This window comes from Lathyrus oleraceus, chromosome 2, assembly GCF_024323335.1.
Source record: "Lathyrus oleraceus cultivar Zhongwan6 chromosome 2, CAAS_Psat_ZW6_1.0, whole genome shotgun sequence".
Classification (NCBI taxonomy): Eukaryota; Viridiplantae; Streptophyta; class Magnoliopsida; order Fabales; family Fabaceae; genus Lathyrus; species Lathyrus oleraceus.
This window is the reverse complement of record NC_066580.1, coordinates 467,974,994-467,994,157: the sequence shown is the minus strand read 5'-3', so window position 1 is coordinate 467,994,157 and position 19,164 is coordinate 467,974,994. Positions and strand designations below refer to the sequence as shown.

The following is a 19,164-nucleotide window of genomic DNA, read 5'->3' as shown; positions in this document are numbered from 1 at the left end:
CAAGCATTTGATCAATGAAAGACAAAGGAAAATGATCCTTTCGAGTGGCTTTGTTTAGTTTCCTATAATCGATGCACATTCTACTTCCGGTCACAACTCTTTGTGCTATAGATTCGCCTTTTTCGTTCTTAACAACGATAACACCCCCTTTCTTGGGTACTACATGAACGGGGCTAACCCATTATTTATCGGAGATCGGGTATATGATTCCTGCATCTAATAACTTCTTTACTTCATCCTTGACTACAATACTTAAGATTGGGTTGATCCTTCTCTGGTGTTCTCTAGAGGTTTTACAATCTTCCTCTAGCATAATGCGATGCATACAGATAGAAGGACTTATTCCTTTTAGGTCGGCGATGTTGTAGCCTAACGCAGTTGGATATTTTCTTAAGACATATAATAACTTTTCAGTTTCAATCTGTCCTAAGTCAACGTTGACTATTATTGGTCTTTTTAGTTCAGTGTCTAGGAATGCGTATCTTAGGTTCTTTGGTAGTGTTTTTAATTCTAAGTTTGGTTTCTTCGGGCATGGCATGTGGTTGGGTGTAAGTGCTAAGCATTCTCTTAGACTGTCATTTTGGTATGGTTCACGCCAATTATCATCTTCAAAGATTGGAGGGATTTGGATTTTCATTATATCAGAATATGTGGTTTCTTGCATCTCCATCTCTCTTACGCACTCGTCTATGACATCAAGTAGATAACATGTATTGTCTATAGCTGGCGCTTGTAAGAATTGTGTCAAGATGAATTCAACCTTTTCTTCTCCAACTTCGAACGTTAGCTTACCTCTTTTCACGTCTATTATGGCTCCGGCGGTAGCTAAGAATGGTCTTCCTAATATAACAGGTGTATTGGCATCTTCTTTGATGTCCATGATTATGAAGTCTGTAGGAATGTAAAATTGTCCTACACGTATTGGGATATTCTCTAGTATACCAATAGGATATTTGATTGAGCGGTCAGCTAGTTGAACAGACATCTTGGTTGGTCTTAGTTCTCCCATGTTGAGCCTTTTACAGATGGTTAAGGGCATTACACTAATGCTGGCTCCTAAGTCGCATAGAGCTTTGTCTATGACGAACTTTCCAATGACACAGGGTATGGAGAAACTACCTGGGTCTTTTAGTTTGGGAGCCATGTTGTTTTGGATTATTGCGCTACACTCAGCAGTAAGTGTAAATGTTTCGTTATCCTCAATCTTTTTCTAATTGGATAGGATCTCTTTAAGAAATTTGGCATATGAGAGAATTTGTGTGATGACTTCTATAAAGGGAATTGTAATACTCAGTTGCTTCAGTAGTTCAACAAATTTCCTAAATTGCCCATGCAGTTTTAGAATTTGCGAGTCTTTAAGGATACGGAATGGGTGGTTTATAAGGTGGTGGAGGCACATAAGGTTTTTCTTTATCTTCGACATCTTGGGTATTATCTTCCTTCTCCTTCGGTTCACTTACCTTTTTAGCTGTTGTTTTGTCAGGTTTTTGGTACATGGCAGGATTTTGGAGTCTTGGATCTACGGGTCCGTCTAGTTCTTTTCCACTCCTCAATATAACGACATTTGCGTGTCCTTTTGTATTAGGTTACGGCTGTCCAGGAAATGTGCCAGTGGGAGCAGCAGTAGATGCTTGTTGTTGAGCCACTTGTGAAATCTGTGTTTCAAGCATTTTGTTGTGGGTGGCTAAGGCGTCTACTTTGCTCGCTAATTGTTTAAGTTGCTCACTAGTATGTATCTTATGGTTCAAGAAGTCTTTGCTTGTTTGGGCTTGGGTAGCTATGAAGCTTTCCATCATTAGTTCAAGGTTGGACTTCTTAGGCATGTTAGGAGCATTATTAGCTGGCTTTTGATATCCAGGTGGAACAGCGGGTGCTTGGCCAGGTGCATACAAGGCGTTGTTGTTCTTATACGAAAGGTTAGGATGATTATTCCAACCTGGGTTGTAGGTATTCGAATAAGGATTTCCTTGTGCATAATTTACTTGGTCGGTGGGGACTCCTGCAAATATCTGACATTCTGGTGTAGTGTGTCCAGGAGTTCCATATAACTCACAGTTCGGAGTCACGACAGCCACGGTGGTTGCGGGGGGTATGGTCAAGTTGTCTAACTTTTAAACAAGGGCATCTACCTTTGCATGTGTAAGACCCCAATTTTGGCCCTAAGATCCCCCATGGCATCATAACATTGCATTTGCATAGCCTCGAGGATCATAAGCATCTTGGTTCCCTCTGCCTTTGGGTGGGACTCCTTGTGATTGGTTTGAGATCACCAAGCATGCTTGAATTATATATCATTGTTTCTCTTATTTTTGTTTACTAACCAAAAGCACAAAAATGTGTCACTAACTCTTGTTTGAAGCTTGAGTATCATCCAAGACACTTTGTGGATTCTATTCGGGTGATCAGTCAATACAAGGGAATGACGTGGGTTACTTCCAACATGTTCCAATGGGATCTATTCATCATTCAAAATGCTAATCTGGAAAGAGTAAAAGTCTGTTCCTGAGCTGTCACGCTCGCTAAGCGAACCATTTCTTCGCTAGGCGAAGGTCTGAGCTGTCATGCTCGCTAGGCGAGCAAACCATTCGCTAGGCGAAGACCACGCGTTTTGAAAACATAACAGAATTTTGGGCCTGAATTGCATTCATCTTAAGCCCACAAAGCCACGAAAATCAGGTTATAAATACCAGAGCTTCATTTGAGAAAAGGAGACTGGAGACTATTACAAACCCTGGATTATCAGAGAGAGAGACTACCTGACAGAGAACTCAGAGCAACCTCCAGACACTGAAGATAACTCATCTGCACAGAATCGGCTCTATCTCATACAAACCCTGAAATCACTCTGCAAACCGAACTGTGCAATTCAATCTCAACCAATCTCTCCAATCAGGTTTGCCCTATCCCTATTACTTTACGCCTTCAATTTGAACTTTCTAAATGTGCGATGTATTATGTTCGAATTTGGAAGAGTAGGTATCGTTAGGTTTTGCATATGCATGAATATGTGAAGCCAATGCCTCAAATGTTTAATCACCTGATTTCTGAAATGAGTACCATAGGGTTTGGGGTTTCTGAAATCGCACTGTTATCAAAGGAGAATCCAGAATTCGCAGGCGTTCGCCAGCACCTTCGCTAGGCGAACATGTAGCGAAGCTTCACTAGAACCTCGCTAAGCGAAGCAGTAGCGAACGTGACAGTAGCTTGTTTTTCTGTTTGGTTTCAGATCTGTTTTCGTGTTTGATTGCAACATGTTTTACGCCGCATCCATGCATTGTTTACCTGTTATTTCTAACCTGTTTGTTGAGTTTGTGTGAGGGATCATATGACTCCTGAAGAGATAGTTCGTGTGGCATTCCACTTTATTTGTGGGATACCGTTTGGAGATTTATCCCGGTTACCTGTGCTGACTCGCTTTCTTTGATGGTGCCAGCTTGAGGGATCTCTGGTTTTTTTTGTTTCTTGAGTTGCTGTTACTCCGGATCTTTATCCGTGTGGTAGATCTTAATCCCTTTTACATCTTTTAGCATTTTACTGCTTTCTTAGCTGGAAGACCTCGATAGGAGGCAAGGTTCTTGTGTGTTACTTTTGTGCTAAAGACCTCCATGAAGAGGCAATTGACGGATAAAAGGGATTAGTAATCAATCCCCCGTTATTCAGTGTGTCGTTCTTTATGCTCACACTACGTGTCGATGCTTCAGAACAAAAGCCCAAGATCTTTTGTCCGGTCGGTCAGTGGAGAGGGTTCCACTTTTCTGAATCCCCACTTTTTGTCATGATCTCACCCTGTCCATGGTTAAGAGCTATGAGGTCTTATCCTCATTACCCTGTTAATCTGCTCACCCTAACGTTCAATGTCAGAGGTTAAGAGCCCGTTTGATTACCCTTCCATGGCTTGTTTGTCGAGGTTGATATGACCCCTCTTGACTAAAGCCCTACCCATGTGTGTTCGAGCCCCTTGTTGGCGTGTTTACTTTATGCATGTTTGTTTTGTATGGTGTGATCGTCCCCCCATAAGATTGCCAGGACTTCCTTTTTGCATGAGCATCCATAAAAACACAAACAAACTCATTGATTTTTCTTCTCCTAAGAACACGTTAACTCCTTCTACTACAGGCGAGTAAGTCTCCAAAGGTCGAGCATCCGGTAGATTGCGTAGTAACGTCGTTCATCTAAAAAACACAAAACAAACAAAAATAGGTAGTCGAACTACGTTTTGCTCTGATTTTCATCCCAGATGAGATACGTAGGCATAAGACGCGATGTCTTAGCGAGCACACTCCTCTTTAACCCATAGGTAGCCGAGCTACGAAGACTCTGATTCTCAGATTCATATGAGATACGTATGCAGTGGATGCGACATCCGTACGAGTCATTTTCTTTTGACCCTTCTTTTAGTAAGTAGTACATTAGATAAACATACCCGCTTTTCTCATCCCTTCAATCATGTTTGCACAAATAAATTTTCACAAAAACAACAACCTTTGCAACAAATGTGAAAAGGGCTCCCTAGGAGTACCTAGGATGTTTTGGGTGCCTAACACCTTCCCATTGCATAACCAACCCCCTTACCCAAATCTCTGACATTTTTACTAGTTTTTGATTCGATAAAACTTTTAGGTTTTTGTTCGCTTTCTAACCATTCCTTTGGATAAATAGAAGTGCGGTGGCGACTCGACTTGTATGATTTACCTTAGATTTAATCAATATCTCTAATGGTAACGAATACCCCGCTACAGAAAAGTGGCGATTCTGCTGGGGAATGTATATCCTAGTGGGTTTTGCCTACTTTTCATATTTGTTGTATTGTATTGTATATTTTTTTTTTGTGACATATTTTTGTGCAATTTGGGATTACTGTATTGTATGTAATGATTGGATTGCTTGAATATTAATTCCTTGTGTGCTTGGTGATCTTTGTGAGATGAGTTCTATACCCGAACTCGAGTGCACTTAGGATAGGAGAATGGCATAGTCTTGTCGACTTGTGTGGAGTTATTCCTTAGCAAGTTGACTTGCAAGCCCATTCACTTGGTGGAGGTCATGTTGGGATCAATGATGTCACACAAGTAGTTGTGGTTAGACATTACTTTTTCCAATATAGACCTTAGAAGCCAAGGACCTTAGTTTACCAAACCCATCTTGGCCTATTCGTAGGATGTAGTGCGAAAGTCGTTCAAGTGTAAGATTTGATACGATTGTTACGCGATACTACACTCATAAGAGTCTCTCTTGAGAATATTTTTGGAATACGAGTAGTCGTTTCTCCGATAATATCCAAAAGATGGGATGATGACTATGGGAACCTTTTGTAGAACATGTTTGGCAGGTTTAAACCTTAGTACACTCCCTTTGGGTGGCTCTTAACCTAAACTCTATGCTCGTGACTTGCAACAAACCCTTGATTCATGGTTGATCCGTTCAGGTATCCTTAATATCAATGGAACTTGGGTGTTGATAAGGTGTAAACCATAATCCACCAAAATGGATGGTTGATATTAAGGATAACATGATCCATCCCATGACCTTTGTTTGGTGTGCTTTGCTTGATCCTTGAGTGTGATTGTTGCATTCATGCATTCATGCACCCATTTGCATTCATATCATCAAAATAATGAGAAAATTTTCAAGGAACTTAAGAGGTCTATTTGCAAAATTTTCAGACATGGAAAGACAAAGAAGGAATACAAAGAAGTACAGTTTCAGACAACCAGACTTGAAAGAGTTAAGGAATTTGACATCTTATGTATTAGATCCCTTGGGTTTCAAGGCTCGTTTCGGGAAGCTTCTTCCTCTTCTGACCACTCAGGTGGATGAAGGATTGATGAGTGTATTGGTGCAGTTTTACGATCCTTTGTACCGTTGCTTCACGTTTCCGGATTTTCAGCTTTTGCCTACACTTGAGGAGTATGCTTATCTTGTGGGTATACCTGTTCTAGATCAGTTGTCGTTCAGTGGCTTGGAAAGGGTTCCTACTTCTCAAGAGATAGCAGACATGTTACACATAGATGAATCTTTGGTTGATGCTCATATGACTACCAAAGGGGGAATTCAAGGTCTCCCTTCTGAGTTCCTCATTGCTCAAGCTACTATGTATGGGAAGGCCATGAGTGAGGACGCCTTTGAGGCCATATTTGTACTTCTCATCTATGGGCTAGTGTTATTCCCCAACATCGACAAGTTTGTGGATGTGAATGCTATTAGGATTTTCTCTACTCTTAATCCCGTTCCGACTTTGTTGGGCGATACCTATTTCTCTTTGCATATGAGGAATGCAAAGGGTGGTGGATCCATTGTGTGTTGTTTGCCTCTGTTGTATAAGTGGTTTATTTCTCACTTACCTCAGATGGTCGCTTTCAAGGAGAACAAGGAATGTCTACGGTGGTCCACGAGACTTATGTCTCTCACTAATGATGATATCTCTTGGTATAACCGTGTGTATGATGGTGTGCAGATTATTGACTCTTGTGGCGAATTCTCCAATGTACCTCTTCTTGGTACATGTGGTGGGATTAACTACAATCCTATTTTGGCACGTCGGCAGCTTGGGTTCCCCCTAAAGGATAAACCCAATAACATTCTGTTAGAGGGTGTATTCTTTCAGGATGGTAAAGATCCCCAAGGCTTGAAAGCTAGGATGGTCCGCGCTTGGCGCAAGATTCATAGGAAAGGAAGGAAAGAGTTGGGTCCTAAGAATTGCATCGCTTTGGAGCCTTACACTACTTGGGTTAGGAAGAGAGCGTCCGAGTATCTCATGCCTTACGAGTATCCGAGACCTACACCTATGATTATGGCTGGGCCTTCAACCCTTCCTAATCAAGGAGTAGAGGAGTTGAGAGACGAAGACCGTTCACGTGCCTGGATCCGTGAACGTGAAGAGTTGCTTCAGCAGATTAAGGAGAAGGATGCGTTGATTGAGTTTCTTGAGCATCAGGTTATTGATGACCCTGATGATGCATGGACTTCTCTACTTCCTCAGTCTTCTAAGTTTTGGAAGAGGAGGTATGATCGACTCGCCAAAGAGAAGGCCGATATGGAGGCAGCCTACGAGAGGGAGGTGAAGAGGCTTCGCGCATCTTATCTTCCTGTGTCCCGAGCTTTAGATGATCGTTTCTAGGGATCCATAGGATGATTATTTTCCTTTTCTCTTGTATATGATTGACGATGTTGCACTTCTTTTCCCTGATATTATTTGATGAGATATTTCCATATGTGATAAAATGCTTAATATTTCCAAAATTTGCAAATAAAACTCTAAAGTTCCTTTGAAATAAAAAAAAACAAATCATATGCACAAGCATTGCATGCATCATATGCATAAGCAGGTTTTGTTTCCGGTCCCTTGCCCTGTGGTCTAACTCTGTGTCCTTCATTTATTTTGAAGACAAGCTGACTCACCGGTACTACACTAGAGCCAACATTTCAAGACTGATGGATCACTTAGAGCAAGAGAACCGCGAGCTGAAAGAGGAAGTGGCCAGATTGACTGCCCTAATGGAGTCATTCATGGCTGCCCAGAGCCAGTCTTCTCCGACACCTTCAACTCCTCACCAGAGGACAGTTATCTCCGAGATTGTCTCCTCTAGTGTGCCCGCTGCCAGTGCACACTTTGTTCCAACAGCCATGCCAACCGGGTTCCCGTGGGGGATGCCTCCCAATTTCATGCCTGAGGGTCCTGTTCCCACCTTTGCTTCTCTGCCGACATCTAGCCCGATCCTTGCCGTTCCTCCTCCTGTCATGCATACTTTGCCCAGGGTAGACGACACCATCTATCATTCTGAGCCGTCTGAGGGTCCAGATGTTTATGAGAAGATGGATGCTATGAACGATCAATTTCTTGAGCTTCGCAAGGAATTGAAAACTCTCAGAGGGAAGGATCTTTTCGGCAAGTCTGCTACCGAACTCTGCTTGGTTCCAAATGTGAAGATCCCTGTGAAATTCAAGGTCCCTGATTTTGAAAAGTACAAAGGAAATACTTGTCCTCTCAGCCACCTGGTCATGTATGCCAGGAAAATGTCGACTCAAACCGATAATGACCAACTACTCATCCACTACTTTCAGGACAGTCTGTCCGGTGCCGCTTTGCGTTGGTACATGGGTTTAGACAGCGCGAACATCCGATCCTTCAATGATCTCGGCGAAGCCTTCGTCAAGCAATACAAGTACAACGTGGATATGGCTCCCGATAGAGATCAATTGAGAGTCATGTCCCAGAAGGATAAAGAAACATTTAAGGAGTACGCCCAGAGGTGGCGAGAGGTGGCAGCACAGATCGTGCCTCCGCTAGAAGAGAAAGTGATGACCAAGATCTTTCTGAAGACCTTGAGTTCATTCTATTATGAGCGGATGATTGCTAGCGCTCCTTCTGACTTCACCGAGATGGTGAATATGGGGATGCGTCTAGAAGAAGGGGTCCGTGAAGGACGGTTAACCAGAGAAGAAGGCTCTTCTGCTAAACGTTATGGGGCGTTTGCAAAGAAGAAAGATGGAAAGACACATGCTGTGACCTCCCATGAGAAACCAAGAAGACCCTCTGTGAGGAGGAAGACTGTGCGTCCCGCCAGTAACCAGCACCAGGTGGCTCATATAGCACCCGTCTTTAGAGATAATCAACAGTACCAGCATCACGACAACAATCAGCAACCACCTCAGCAATATCAGCCACAACAGCCCCGTCCACAACAGCCCCGTCCACAACAGCAGGCCTACCAGCCTCGCAACAGTAATCAGACCAGCACAAGTTACGAGAGGAAAAGGGTCACCTTCAATCCTATTCCAATGACGTATGCAGAGTTATATCCCTCTTTGATAGAGAGGAAGCTGATTACTCCGAGAGACCCACCGGCTATACCTGCTAACCCCCAGTGGTGGTATAAGCCCGAGTTACATTGTGTTTACCATTCTGGTGCTCCCGGCCACGACGTGGAGAATTGTTACCCTTTGAAGACCAAGGTTCAAGACCTTGTGAGGTGTGGTATTCTATGTTTTGAGGACGTAGGCCCTAATGTGAAGAAGAACCCATTGCCCGAACATGGGAAATTTGTCAACATGGTCCAGGGTTACCCTGGCAAATACAAGGTCAAATATGTCAGTCATATTCAACAATCGCTGGTCGAGATGCACCGTTTGTTATGTAACTACGGTCATTATGAGCATGACCATGATAGATATCGAGTCTGCTCTGTTAACCGATTGGGTTGTTGCCAGGTGCACAAGGATGTTCAGGAAATGCTGGACGAAGGAGTCATTGAGATCCTTCAAAACAGGAATGTTGATGAAAATGAGCCTGAGGTCAATGTGATCTCCCCAGTGTTCCAGATACCCGAGCCTGTTATCATCAAGTACAATGGTAGCAAGCAGAAGGCTTCTCCCGCTCTGATCATTAAGCCTGCGGGTCCTGTGCCTTACTCTTCTGAAAAGGCAGTTCCCTATCGCTACAACGCCGTAGCAGTAGAGAATGGGAAAGAGGTGTCCTTGCCCTCTTCTTCTGTTGTGAATATTGCCGATGTTAGCTGTTTGACCCGTAGTGGCCGTGTATTTTCAGCACCGCCGAAGCCTCAAATTAATGCTGATTTTGTTGAACGCCCTATTGGGAACATTGTGAATTCTCCGAATCTGGCACTTGCTGTTAAGCCCTCCCCCGTACTGAAAACTCCTACTTTTGTTGGCCCTAGTGGCAATAAGAAAGAAGACTGTGATGAGATGCTGAGACTCATCAAAAGGAGCGAGTACAATGTTGTAGACCAACTTCTACAAACGCCATCCAAAAAATCTGTGTTATCCTTACTCTTAAATTCAGAACCACATCGAGAGGCTCTGCAGAAGGTGTTGGATGTGGCATATGTGGATCACGATGTCACTTTGGAGCAATTCGATAGCATTGTTGCAAACATTACTGCTTGTAACAACCTGAGCTTTTGTGACTCTGATCTCCCTGAGGAGGGAAGAGACCACAACTTGGCATTACATATATCTATGGGTTGTAGAGACGACGCCATGTCCAATGTACTGGTGGACACTGGTTCATCATTGAACGTATTGCCAAAGTCCACTCTCTCAAAGCTATCATATCAAGGGCCTCCCATGAGGCAGAATGGAGTAGTTGTGAAGGCTTTCGATGGGTCTCGCAAAACTGTGATTGGGGAAGTTGATCTCCCAATCAAGATCGGACCAAGTGATTTCCAGATTACCTTCCAGGTTATAGACATTCACCCATCGTATAGTTGTCTCTTAGGCAGACCATGGATTCACGAGGCAGGCGCCGTGACGTCCACCCTACACCAGAAATTGAAATTCGTGAAAAACAAGAAGCTGGTAGTGGTAGGGGGAGAAAGGGCTCTCCTGGTTAGCCATTTGTCTTCCTTCTCTTATATAGATGATGAGGTTGAAGTTGGAACTCCTTTCCAAGCGTTATCTATTGTTGAGCCTATTGAGAAAAGTGCTCCTTCATTTGCTTCCTACAAAGATGCAAAGCTGGCCATTGAGCGTGGTGCAACCACTGGTTTAGGAAAAATGATTGAGTTAGAAGACAACGAGTCCCGGCTGGCATAGGTTTTTCTTCTGGTACTTTCAAAAAGCAAGGTTTATTCAAGAGTGGAGGTTTCATCCACACTGGTCTAGATGAGGAGGCTGCTGCCGTTTTAGAAGAAGATACAAAGGATTCTGGCAACTTCATCATCCCTGGTGGGGTCTGCAACAATTGGGTCGTTGTGGATATTTCAACAGTTGTCCATAAGTCAACGTAATAATCACTTTGTTTGAAAACCCTTCTCCCATGCCAAAAGGAGGAGTGATGACATTGTTGGCGCATAAACACAATGATATTTTCATTCAATAAATTCATGTTAAATGTTTGTTTTTCCATTTATTTTCCCTTTCTGCTTTTCGCATGAAATTGGTGATCACATAAAACCCTAAAAAAAAAAGAATAAAATCGATCTTTTCATATGCATAATGATTTGCCTTGTTTGAATTCTAAAGCTTTTCATATCCAAAATCATTATGCAGGTTGATTTCTAGACCCATTGAACATAATGACCCAACACCATCTCCCAATTTTGAATTCCCTGTATTTTAGGCAGAGGAAGATGATGTTGAAGAGATTCCTGATGAGATCACCCGGCTACTTAAGCATGAAGAGAAGATCATTCAGCCGCATCTTGAGAATCTGGAGACAGTCAACTTGGGGTCTGAAGATTGTGTGCGAGAGGTAAAGATTGGGGCACTTCTGGAAGAATCTGTTAAGAAGGGGTTGATTAAGTTGCTACGAGAATATGTTGACGTCTTTGCCTGGTCATATGAAGACATGCCTGGTCTAGATACTGATATTGTGCAACATTTCCTACCTTTAAAGCCTGAGTACGTGCCTGTGAAGCAGAAACTCAGAAGAACTCATCCTAATATGGCAGTGAAGATCAAAGAGGAAGTTCAGAAGCAAATCGATGCGGGGTTTCTGGTGACTTCTACATATCCTCAATGGGTGGCCAATATTGTGCCCGTGCCTAAGAAAGATGGAAAAGTCCGAATGTGTGTGGACTATATAGACTTGAATAAAGCTAGTCCAAAAGATGATTTCCCTCTACCACATATTGACATGTTGGTAGATAATACAGCTAAATTCAAAGTCTTCTCGTTTATGGATGGATTTTCCGGATATAATCAGATTAAAATGGCACCCGAGGATATGGAGAAGACAACATTCATCACACCTTGGGGAACATTCTGTTATCGAGTGATGCCCTTCGGTTTGAAGAACGCCGGAGCCACGTATCAACGAGCTATGACTACCTTGTTCCATGACATGATGCATAAGGAGATTGAGGTGTACGTTGACGATATGATCGCTAAGTCAAGATCGGAGGTTGAACATGTAGAGCACATATTGAAGCTTTTTCAGCGCTTGAGGAAGTACAAGCTTCGTCTAAATCCCAACAAGTGTACATTTGGAGTCCGTTCTGGCAAGCTATTGGGCTTTATTGTCAGTGAGAAAGGTATTGAGGTTGATCCTACAAAGGTCAAAGCAATACGAGAGATGCCTACGCCCAAAAATGAGAAGCAAGTCCGAGGTTTTCTTGGCCGCTTGAATTACATTTCCAGATTCATATCCCACATGACTGCCACATGTGCGCCAATATTCAAGCTCCTCCGGAAAGATCAGTCTCATGATTGGACCGAGGATTGCCAGAAAGCTTTTGATAGTATTAAAGAGTATCTGTCTGAGCCTCCGATTCTGTCTCCGCCCGTGGAAGGGAGACCATTGATCATGTATCTGACTGTTCTTGAAGATTCTATGGGTTGTGTCCTTGGCCAGCAAGATGAATCAGGGAAGAAAGAGTGTGCTATCTACTACTTGAGTAAGAAGTTCACCGATTGTGAGTCTCGATATTCAATGCTTGAGAAGACATGTTGTGCTTTGGCTTGGGCCGCTAAGCGCTTACGTCAGTATATGTTGAATCATACCACTTGGTTGATATCCAGAATGGACCCAATCAAGTATATATTTGAGAAGCCTGCTTTAACTGGAAGGATTGCCCGTTGGCAGATGTTGTTGTCTGAGTATGATATTGAGTATCGAGCTCAGAAAGCTATTAAAGGTAGTATTTTGGCTGACCACTTGGCACATCAACCAATTGAGGACTATCAGTCAGTTCAGTATGACTTCCCAGATGAGGAGATTCTGTATTTAAAAATGAAAGATTGTGATGAACCCACACTTGATGAAGGGCCAGAGCCTGGTTCCAGATGGAGTATGGTATTTGATGGCGCTGTAAATCAATATGGAAATGGTATTGGGGCGGTAATCATTACGCCTCAGGGCACACATATTCCTTTTACAGCAAGGCTAACTTTCAAGTGCACGAATAATATGGCTGAGTATGAGGCCTGTATTATGGGATTGGAGGAATGCATTGATCTTAGAATCAAGCATCTTGATGTATATGGTGATTCAGCCCTCGTTGTTAATCAGATTAAGGGTGAGTGGGAAACGAATCATCCTGGCCTCATTCCATATAGAGATTATGCGAGGAGGATTTCAACGTTCTTTACTGAGGTTGACTTCCATCATATTTCTCGAGATGAGAATCGGATGGCAGATGCCCTTGCTACACTTGCTTCAATGATTGTGGTCAGACTTTGGAATGAAGTTCCCAATATTACCGTGATGCGCTTGGATAGGCCAGCTCATGTGTTTGTGGTAGAGGAAGTAAAAGATGACAAACCATGGTATTATGATATCAAGCGTTTCCTTCAGAGCCAGATTTACCCGCCTGGGGCATCCGTAAAAGATAGGAAGACTCTGAGGAGATTCTCAGGAAGTTTTTACCTCAATGGTGATGTACTCTACAAGAGAAATTTTGACATGGTTCTGCTCAGATGCGTGGATAGACACGAAGCAGACCTGTTGATGACTGAGGTCCATGAGGGTTCATTTGGTACTCATTCCAATGGACATGCCATGGCTAGAAAGATATTGAGAGCAGGCTACTATTGGCTGACAATGGAGTCTGACTGCTGCAAGTATGTGAAGAAATGCCATAAGTGTCAGATTTACGCGGATAAGATTCATATTCCCCCGACACTTTTGAATGTGATTTCATCACCATGGCCTTTCTCCATGTGGGGAATTGACATGATTGGCATGATAGAGCCGAAAACGTCCAATGGACACAGATTTATTCTCGTAGCAATTGATTACTTCACCAAGTGGGTTGAAGCGGCGTCGTATGCAAATGTGACCAGGCAGGTGGTCGTGAAGTTTATCAAGAATCAACTCATATGCCGATATGGTGTGCCAGATAAGATCATTAATGATAATGGATCTAACTTGAATAACAGGATGATGAAAGAACTGTGTAGTGAGTTCAAGATCGCGCATCATAACTCTTCTCCTTACAGACCCAAGATGAATGGGGTTGTTGAAGCTGCTAATAAGAACATTAAGAAAATTATCCAGAAGATGGTTTTTACGTACAAAGACTGGCATGAGATGTTGCCATTCGCTTTGCATGGATATCGTACATCTGTCCGCACTTCAACAGGGGCAACCCCTTTCTCTCTTGTTTATGGCATGGAGGCTGTACTCCCTGTAGAGGTGGAGATCCCATCAATGAGAGTCTTGATGGAAGCCAAGTTGACTGATGCTGAATGGGTTCAGAGTCGTTATGACCAGCTGAATTTGATTGAAGAGAAGAAATTGACCGCCATGTGCCACGGTCAGTTATATCAGCAAAGGATGAAGAAAGCTTTTGATAGGAAGGTCAAGCCTCGTGTGTTCCGAGATGGTGACCTTGTGCTCAAGAAAATCTTGTCTTTCGCGCCCGATTCTAGGGGCAAGTGGACTCCAAACTATGAGGGTCTGTATGTTGTTAAGAGAGCCTTTTCAGGCGGTGCTTTGATACTTATAACTATGGATGGGGAGGATTTCACTCGTCCTGTGAATTCAGATGCAGTCAAGAAATACTTCGCCTAAAAAATAGAAACTGAATAGCTCGCTAAGTTGAAAACCCGAAAGGGCGGCTTAGGCAAAAATTAGCGTCTCGGTGGATTGAAAACCCGAAAGGGCGATCCAGGCAAAAGTTAGAGACATAAAAAATATATGTATCCCGCTAGATTGAGTACCTCATCCTGGGGCAATCTAGGCAAAAATTAGGGATTTGGCAAGTAACTGTATCCTGACAAGACTTTGTTCTACAACTGTCGTCCGTCAGAGATTCTTGTTCATTCGTCATCAACCAAAGCTTCAAATACATCGGATTCAGAATTGGTGGAGAAATGGTCATTATGTTCAATGTAGCCCTTTTCCAATATATATCACCAATTTCAAATTTGTAAAGATCTATGGAGTCTTGCCATTCGCAGACTACCATTCTATCAAATAAATTTGAGCCTTTTATCCAATTATTGACACTCTTATCTGTTTCTATTCAACAAATGTTTTGCATGTTTTGATTAAGAAAATATCATTGTTTTAAACAATCAAATTTTTCATAATTTGTTTTTAAACAAAGTGAACATTCACAATGACGAAAGGATACTTAGGAGATCCTCAGTGCTCTCCCAAGGATGGTACGATCCCCAGCAGGGTAAGATTTTTGTCCATATTCCTGGCATGACTGTATCTCCTCCCTCCGGAACCTTTTGTGGTTTATCCTACCAAGTGGATTGCTTGTTGAGAGTCACCTCTCTTCCCTTCAGCAGAGTAGCAATCTTTCTTTCTCAGCAGCTTGGATCTCTTTGGGCAAGAGCGGTATTTGGTGGTTGATCCCGATAAATCCTTTATCTCCTCGGATAAATTCCCCAGTAGAGTTGTTGGTGTGGTGGATCTTGTCTGTGATAACTCTCGTCCCCAACTAGAACGACTGATGTTCATCCCCTGCAAAGACAGTCGCCCTTAGGGGACTTGGCTTTCTCTCTTGAGATGTAGTACCGGGTGGTTGATTCTTGGACCTGGTTGTGTTAGATATGTCTGTTTGTCAGCATACATCATACATAAACCACGCATATACATGCATAATTATAACATTCAGATATTCATGTTGCATTCTTTGCCATATATCGTTGTTTGTTGTCTCCTGCTATTTGGTGATATATTTCCCCAAGCAGATGTGTGTGTCTGATCTCTCCATATAGAGTCAGCTCCATAGGCAGAAAGCGTCTATCATTTCTTCCATATTCCCCACCGGGTTATATCCTCATGGATGTTGATTATTTTTGTTCCTTCCCAACACATATATTGGGATGGTTTTCCCCATTGAGTTATATCCTCACCGGGACAAGTCTTGATTTGGTGTGCCTATCTAGTTTGATCCTAGATCGGTCTCTTGAGACTCTTTTCCTGTTTCCCCGTGGTAAATGAATAATTTCTCAATAATTAATAATTATTATCCCCGGCGGAGTCTGTGGTTCTCTACCCTCATACCGGTAGTTGTAAACTCTATTTCTTCCCTTTTTGCATAGTAACTATTTTTGCTCATCTTTAATTGGTGACAGTTATCTTCATCCAATATTCGGTGATGATATCCCCTCATCTGCTTGGATAATTGCCCTGATTATGCAATTTATCCCCAGCGGGTCATCTCTCGTCTACCCTGTTGTTGTTGGTGACGATTGTTTCTCTCCTGAATTGGTCATCATTATATACCTAGTTTTGGTATCCCGATGCCTTTTCTTTTCGGTCGATTTATCCTTTATTAACCCAGTAACCGGTTGTGGATAATCGCTCATGCGAGTATATTATCTATGTTCTGACGGTAATAGATGATGTATCTCATGCACTCTTTGGTTGAAGCTTTATTCTTCCCCAGTCGAGTAAGAGTCGTATCCCCTTTACGGAGTCGAATATCCATCCTATAATCGAGTTTGCTTTTTAGCCCTCTTGTGGATGATGAGTGTCTTGGGAATATTCCCCAATTCACGTCTTGGTTGGTCACCTATTATATGCCCAGTAACCGGTATCCCTGGTGTTCCTTCCTCTCTGCTCCCTATTATGACTTTTTGTCCCCTGTGGAGTCAGAATCCCTGAGTTGAAGTATACCTTTTAGGTTTTCCTCAGACGTTTTGAAGTTTTGATATCTCTCACCCTTATACCGGTCTTAGATATTCATTCTTCCCGAGCATGTTGTATCTCTCGCCCTTTCGTCGGTGTTCAGATCCCGTGTCTCGTTGAGCTTATTACCCAGTAAACCGGTAATACCTCATCCCGCTGCTTCCCCAGGAGTGTCCTTGTGGACATCCCCAGCGAGGTCCCTTGGTGGATTGTCTTCGTCCGGATTTTTCTCCGAAGTATCTGTTGTGGATAGTTTTTGCTGTATTGGCATATTCCCCAATACCTGCATCTTTGAGTCAGCTCGAGTCTTTCCAATGGATTTATTCCCTTTGGAATTCTGTTCTCCAAGCTTTGAGTCGTGACCTGCCCGCGCATTTTTATCCCTTTTTTATCCCCAGGAGAGTCCCCAGGGTCTTGGTCCCATGGAGTGAATTGCTCATATGGATTATCAGTGGCTTCTGATTTCTTTGCTTTTGTGGACACATATCTCCACAGAGTGTTACCATTTTTCATACCTACATTTGCATCATGAGGTCTCTTAGGGACCAAAATTCGTCTCTTTGTTATTATTTAAGCCCATTCTACCCCGTCGAGATGAAGATCTCAACCTTCACTTCTCCGGCTAGAATGACCTTAAATAGGGGCATCTGTAAGACCCTAATTTTGGCCCTAAGATCCCCCATGGCATCATAACATTGCATTTGCATAGCCTCGAGGATCATAAGCATCTTGGTTCCCTTTGCCTTTGGGTGGGACTCCTTGTGATTGGTTTGAGATCACCAAGCATGCTTGAATTATATATCATTGTTTCTCTTATTTTTGTTTACTAACCAAAAGCACAAAAATGTGTCACTAACATCTCTTGTTTGAAGCTTGAGTATCATCCAAGACACTTTGTGGATTCTATTCGGGTGATCAGTCAATACAAGGGAATGACGTGGGTTACTTCCAACATGTTCCAATGGGATCTATTCATCATTCAAAATGCTAATCTGGAAAGAGTAAAAGTCTGTTCCTGAGCTGTCACGCTCGCTAAGCGAACCATTTCTTCGCTAGGCGAAGGTCTGAGCTGTCATGCTCGCTAGGCGAGCAAACCATTCGCTAGGCGAAGACCACGCGTTTTGAAAACATAACAGAATTTTGGGCCTGAATTGCATTCATCTTAAGCCCACAAAGCCACGAAAATCAGGTTATAAATACCAGAGCTTCATTTCAGAAAAAGAGACTGGAGACTATTACAAACCCTGGATTATCAGAGAGAGAGAGACTACCTGACAGAGAACTCAGAGCAACCTCCAGACACTGAAGAGAACTCATCTGCACAGAATCGGCTCTATCTCATACAAACCCTGAAATCACTCTGCAAACCGAACTGTGCAATTCAATCTCAACCGATCTCTCCAATCAGGTTTGCCCTATCCCTATTACTTTACGCCTTCAATTTGAACTTTCTAAATGTGCGATGTATTATGTTTGAATTTGGAAGAGTGGGTATCGTTAGGTTTTGCATATGCATGAATATGTGAAGCCAATGCCTCGAATGTTTAATCACATGATTTCTGAAATGAGTACCATAGGGTTTGGGGTTTCTGAAATCGCACTGTTATCAAAGGAGAATCCAGAATTCGCAGGCGTTCGCCAGCACCTTCGCTAGGTGAACATGTAGCGAAGCTTCGCTAGCACCTCGCTAAGCGAAGCAGTAGCAAACGTGACAGTAGCTTGTTTTTCTGTTTTACGCGTGTTTGATTGCAACATGTTTTACGCCGCATCCATGCATTGTTTACCTGTTATTTCTAACCTGTTTGTTGAGTTTATGTGAGGGATCATATGACTCCTGAAGAGATAGTTCGTGTGGCATTCCACTTTATTTGTGGGATACCGTTTGGAGATTTATCCCGGTTACCTGTGCTGACTCGCTTTCTGTGATGGTGCCAGCTTGAGGGATCTCTGGTTTTTTTTGTTTCTTGAGTTGCTGTTACTCCGGATCTTTATCCGTGTGGTAGATCTTAATCCATTTTACATCTTTTAGCATTTTACTGCTTTCTTAGCTGGAAGACCTCGATAGGAGGCAAGGTTCTTGTGTGTTACTTTTGTGCTAAAGACCTCCATGAAGAGGCAATTGACGGATAAAAGGGATTAGTAATCAATCCCCCGTTATTCAGTGTGTCGTTCTTTATGCTCACACTACGTGTCGATGCTTCAGAACAAAAGCCCAAGATCTTTTGTCCGGTCGGTCAGTGGAGAGGGTTCCACCTTTCTGAATCCCCACTTTTTGTCATGATCTCACCCTGTCCAGGGTTAAGAGCTATGAGGTCTTATCCTCATTACCCTGTTAATCTGCTCACCCTGACGTTCAATGTCAGAGGTTAAGAGCCCGTTTGATTACCCTTCCATGGCTTGTTTGTCGAGGTTGATATGACCCCTCTTGACTAAAGCCCTACCCATGTGTGTTCGAGCCCCTTGTTGGCGTGTTTACTTTATGCATGTTTGTTTTGTATGGTGTGATCGTCCCCCCATAAGATTGCCAGGACTTCCTTTTTGCATGAGCATCCATAAAAACACAAACAAACTCATTGATTTTTCTTTTCCTAAGAACACATTAACTCCTTCTACTACAG

General features: G+C 42.8%; 1 protein-coding gene across 1 annotated transcript in view; it reads left to right on the top strand.

The window, feature by feature from the left end:
* Positions 1–12,178: 12,178 nt before the first annotated feature.
* Positions 12,179–19,164, top strand: part of LOC127123766 (uncharacterized) — a gene marked incomplete at its 5' end in the record, with an annotated part of 66,873 nt that continues 59,887 nt past the window's right edge. Inside the window, one exon of the mRNA XM_051053962.1 lies at positions 12,179–13,393. Within this exon, the coding sequence (XP_050909919.1) occupies positions 12,179–13,393 (1,215 nt within the window). The remainder of the gene's footprint in view (positions 13,394–19,164) is intronic.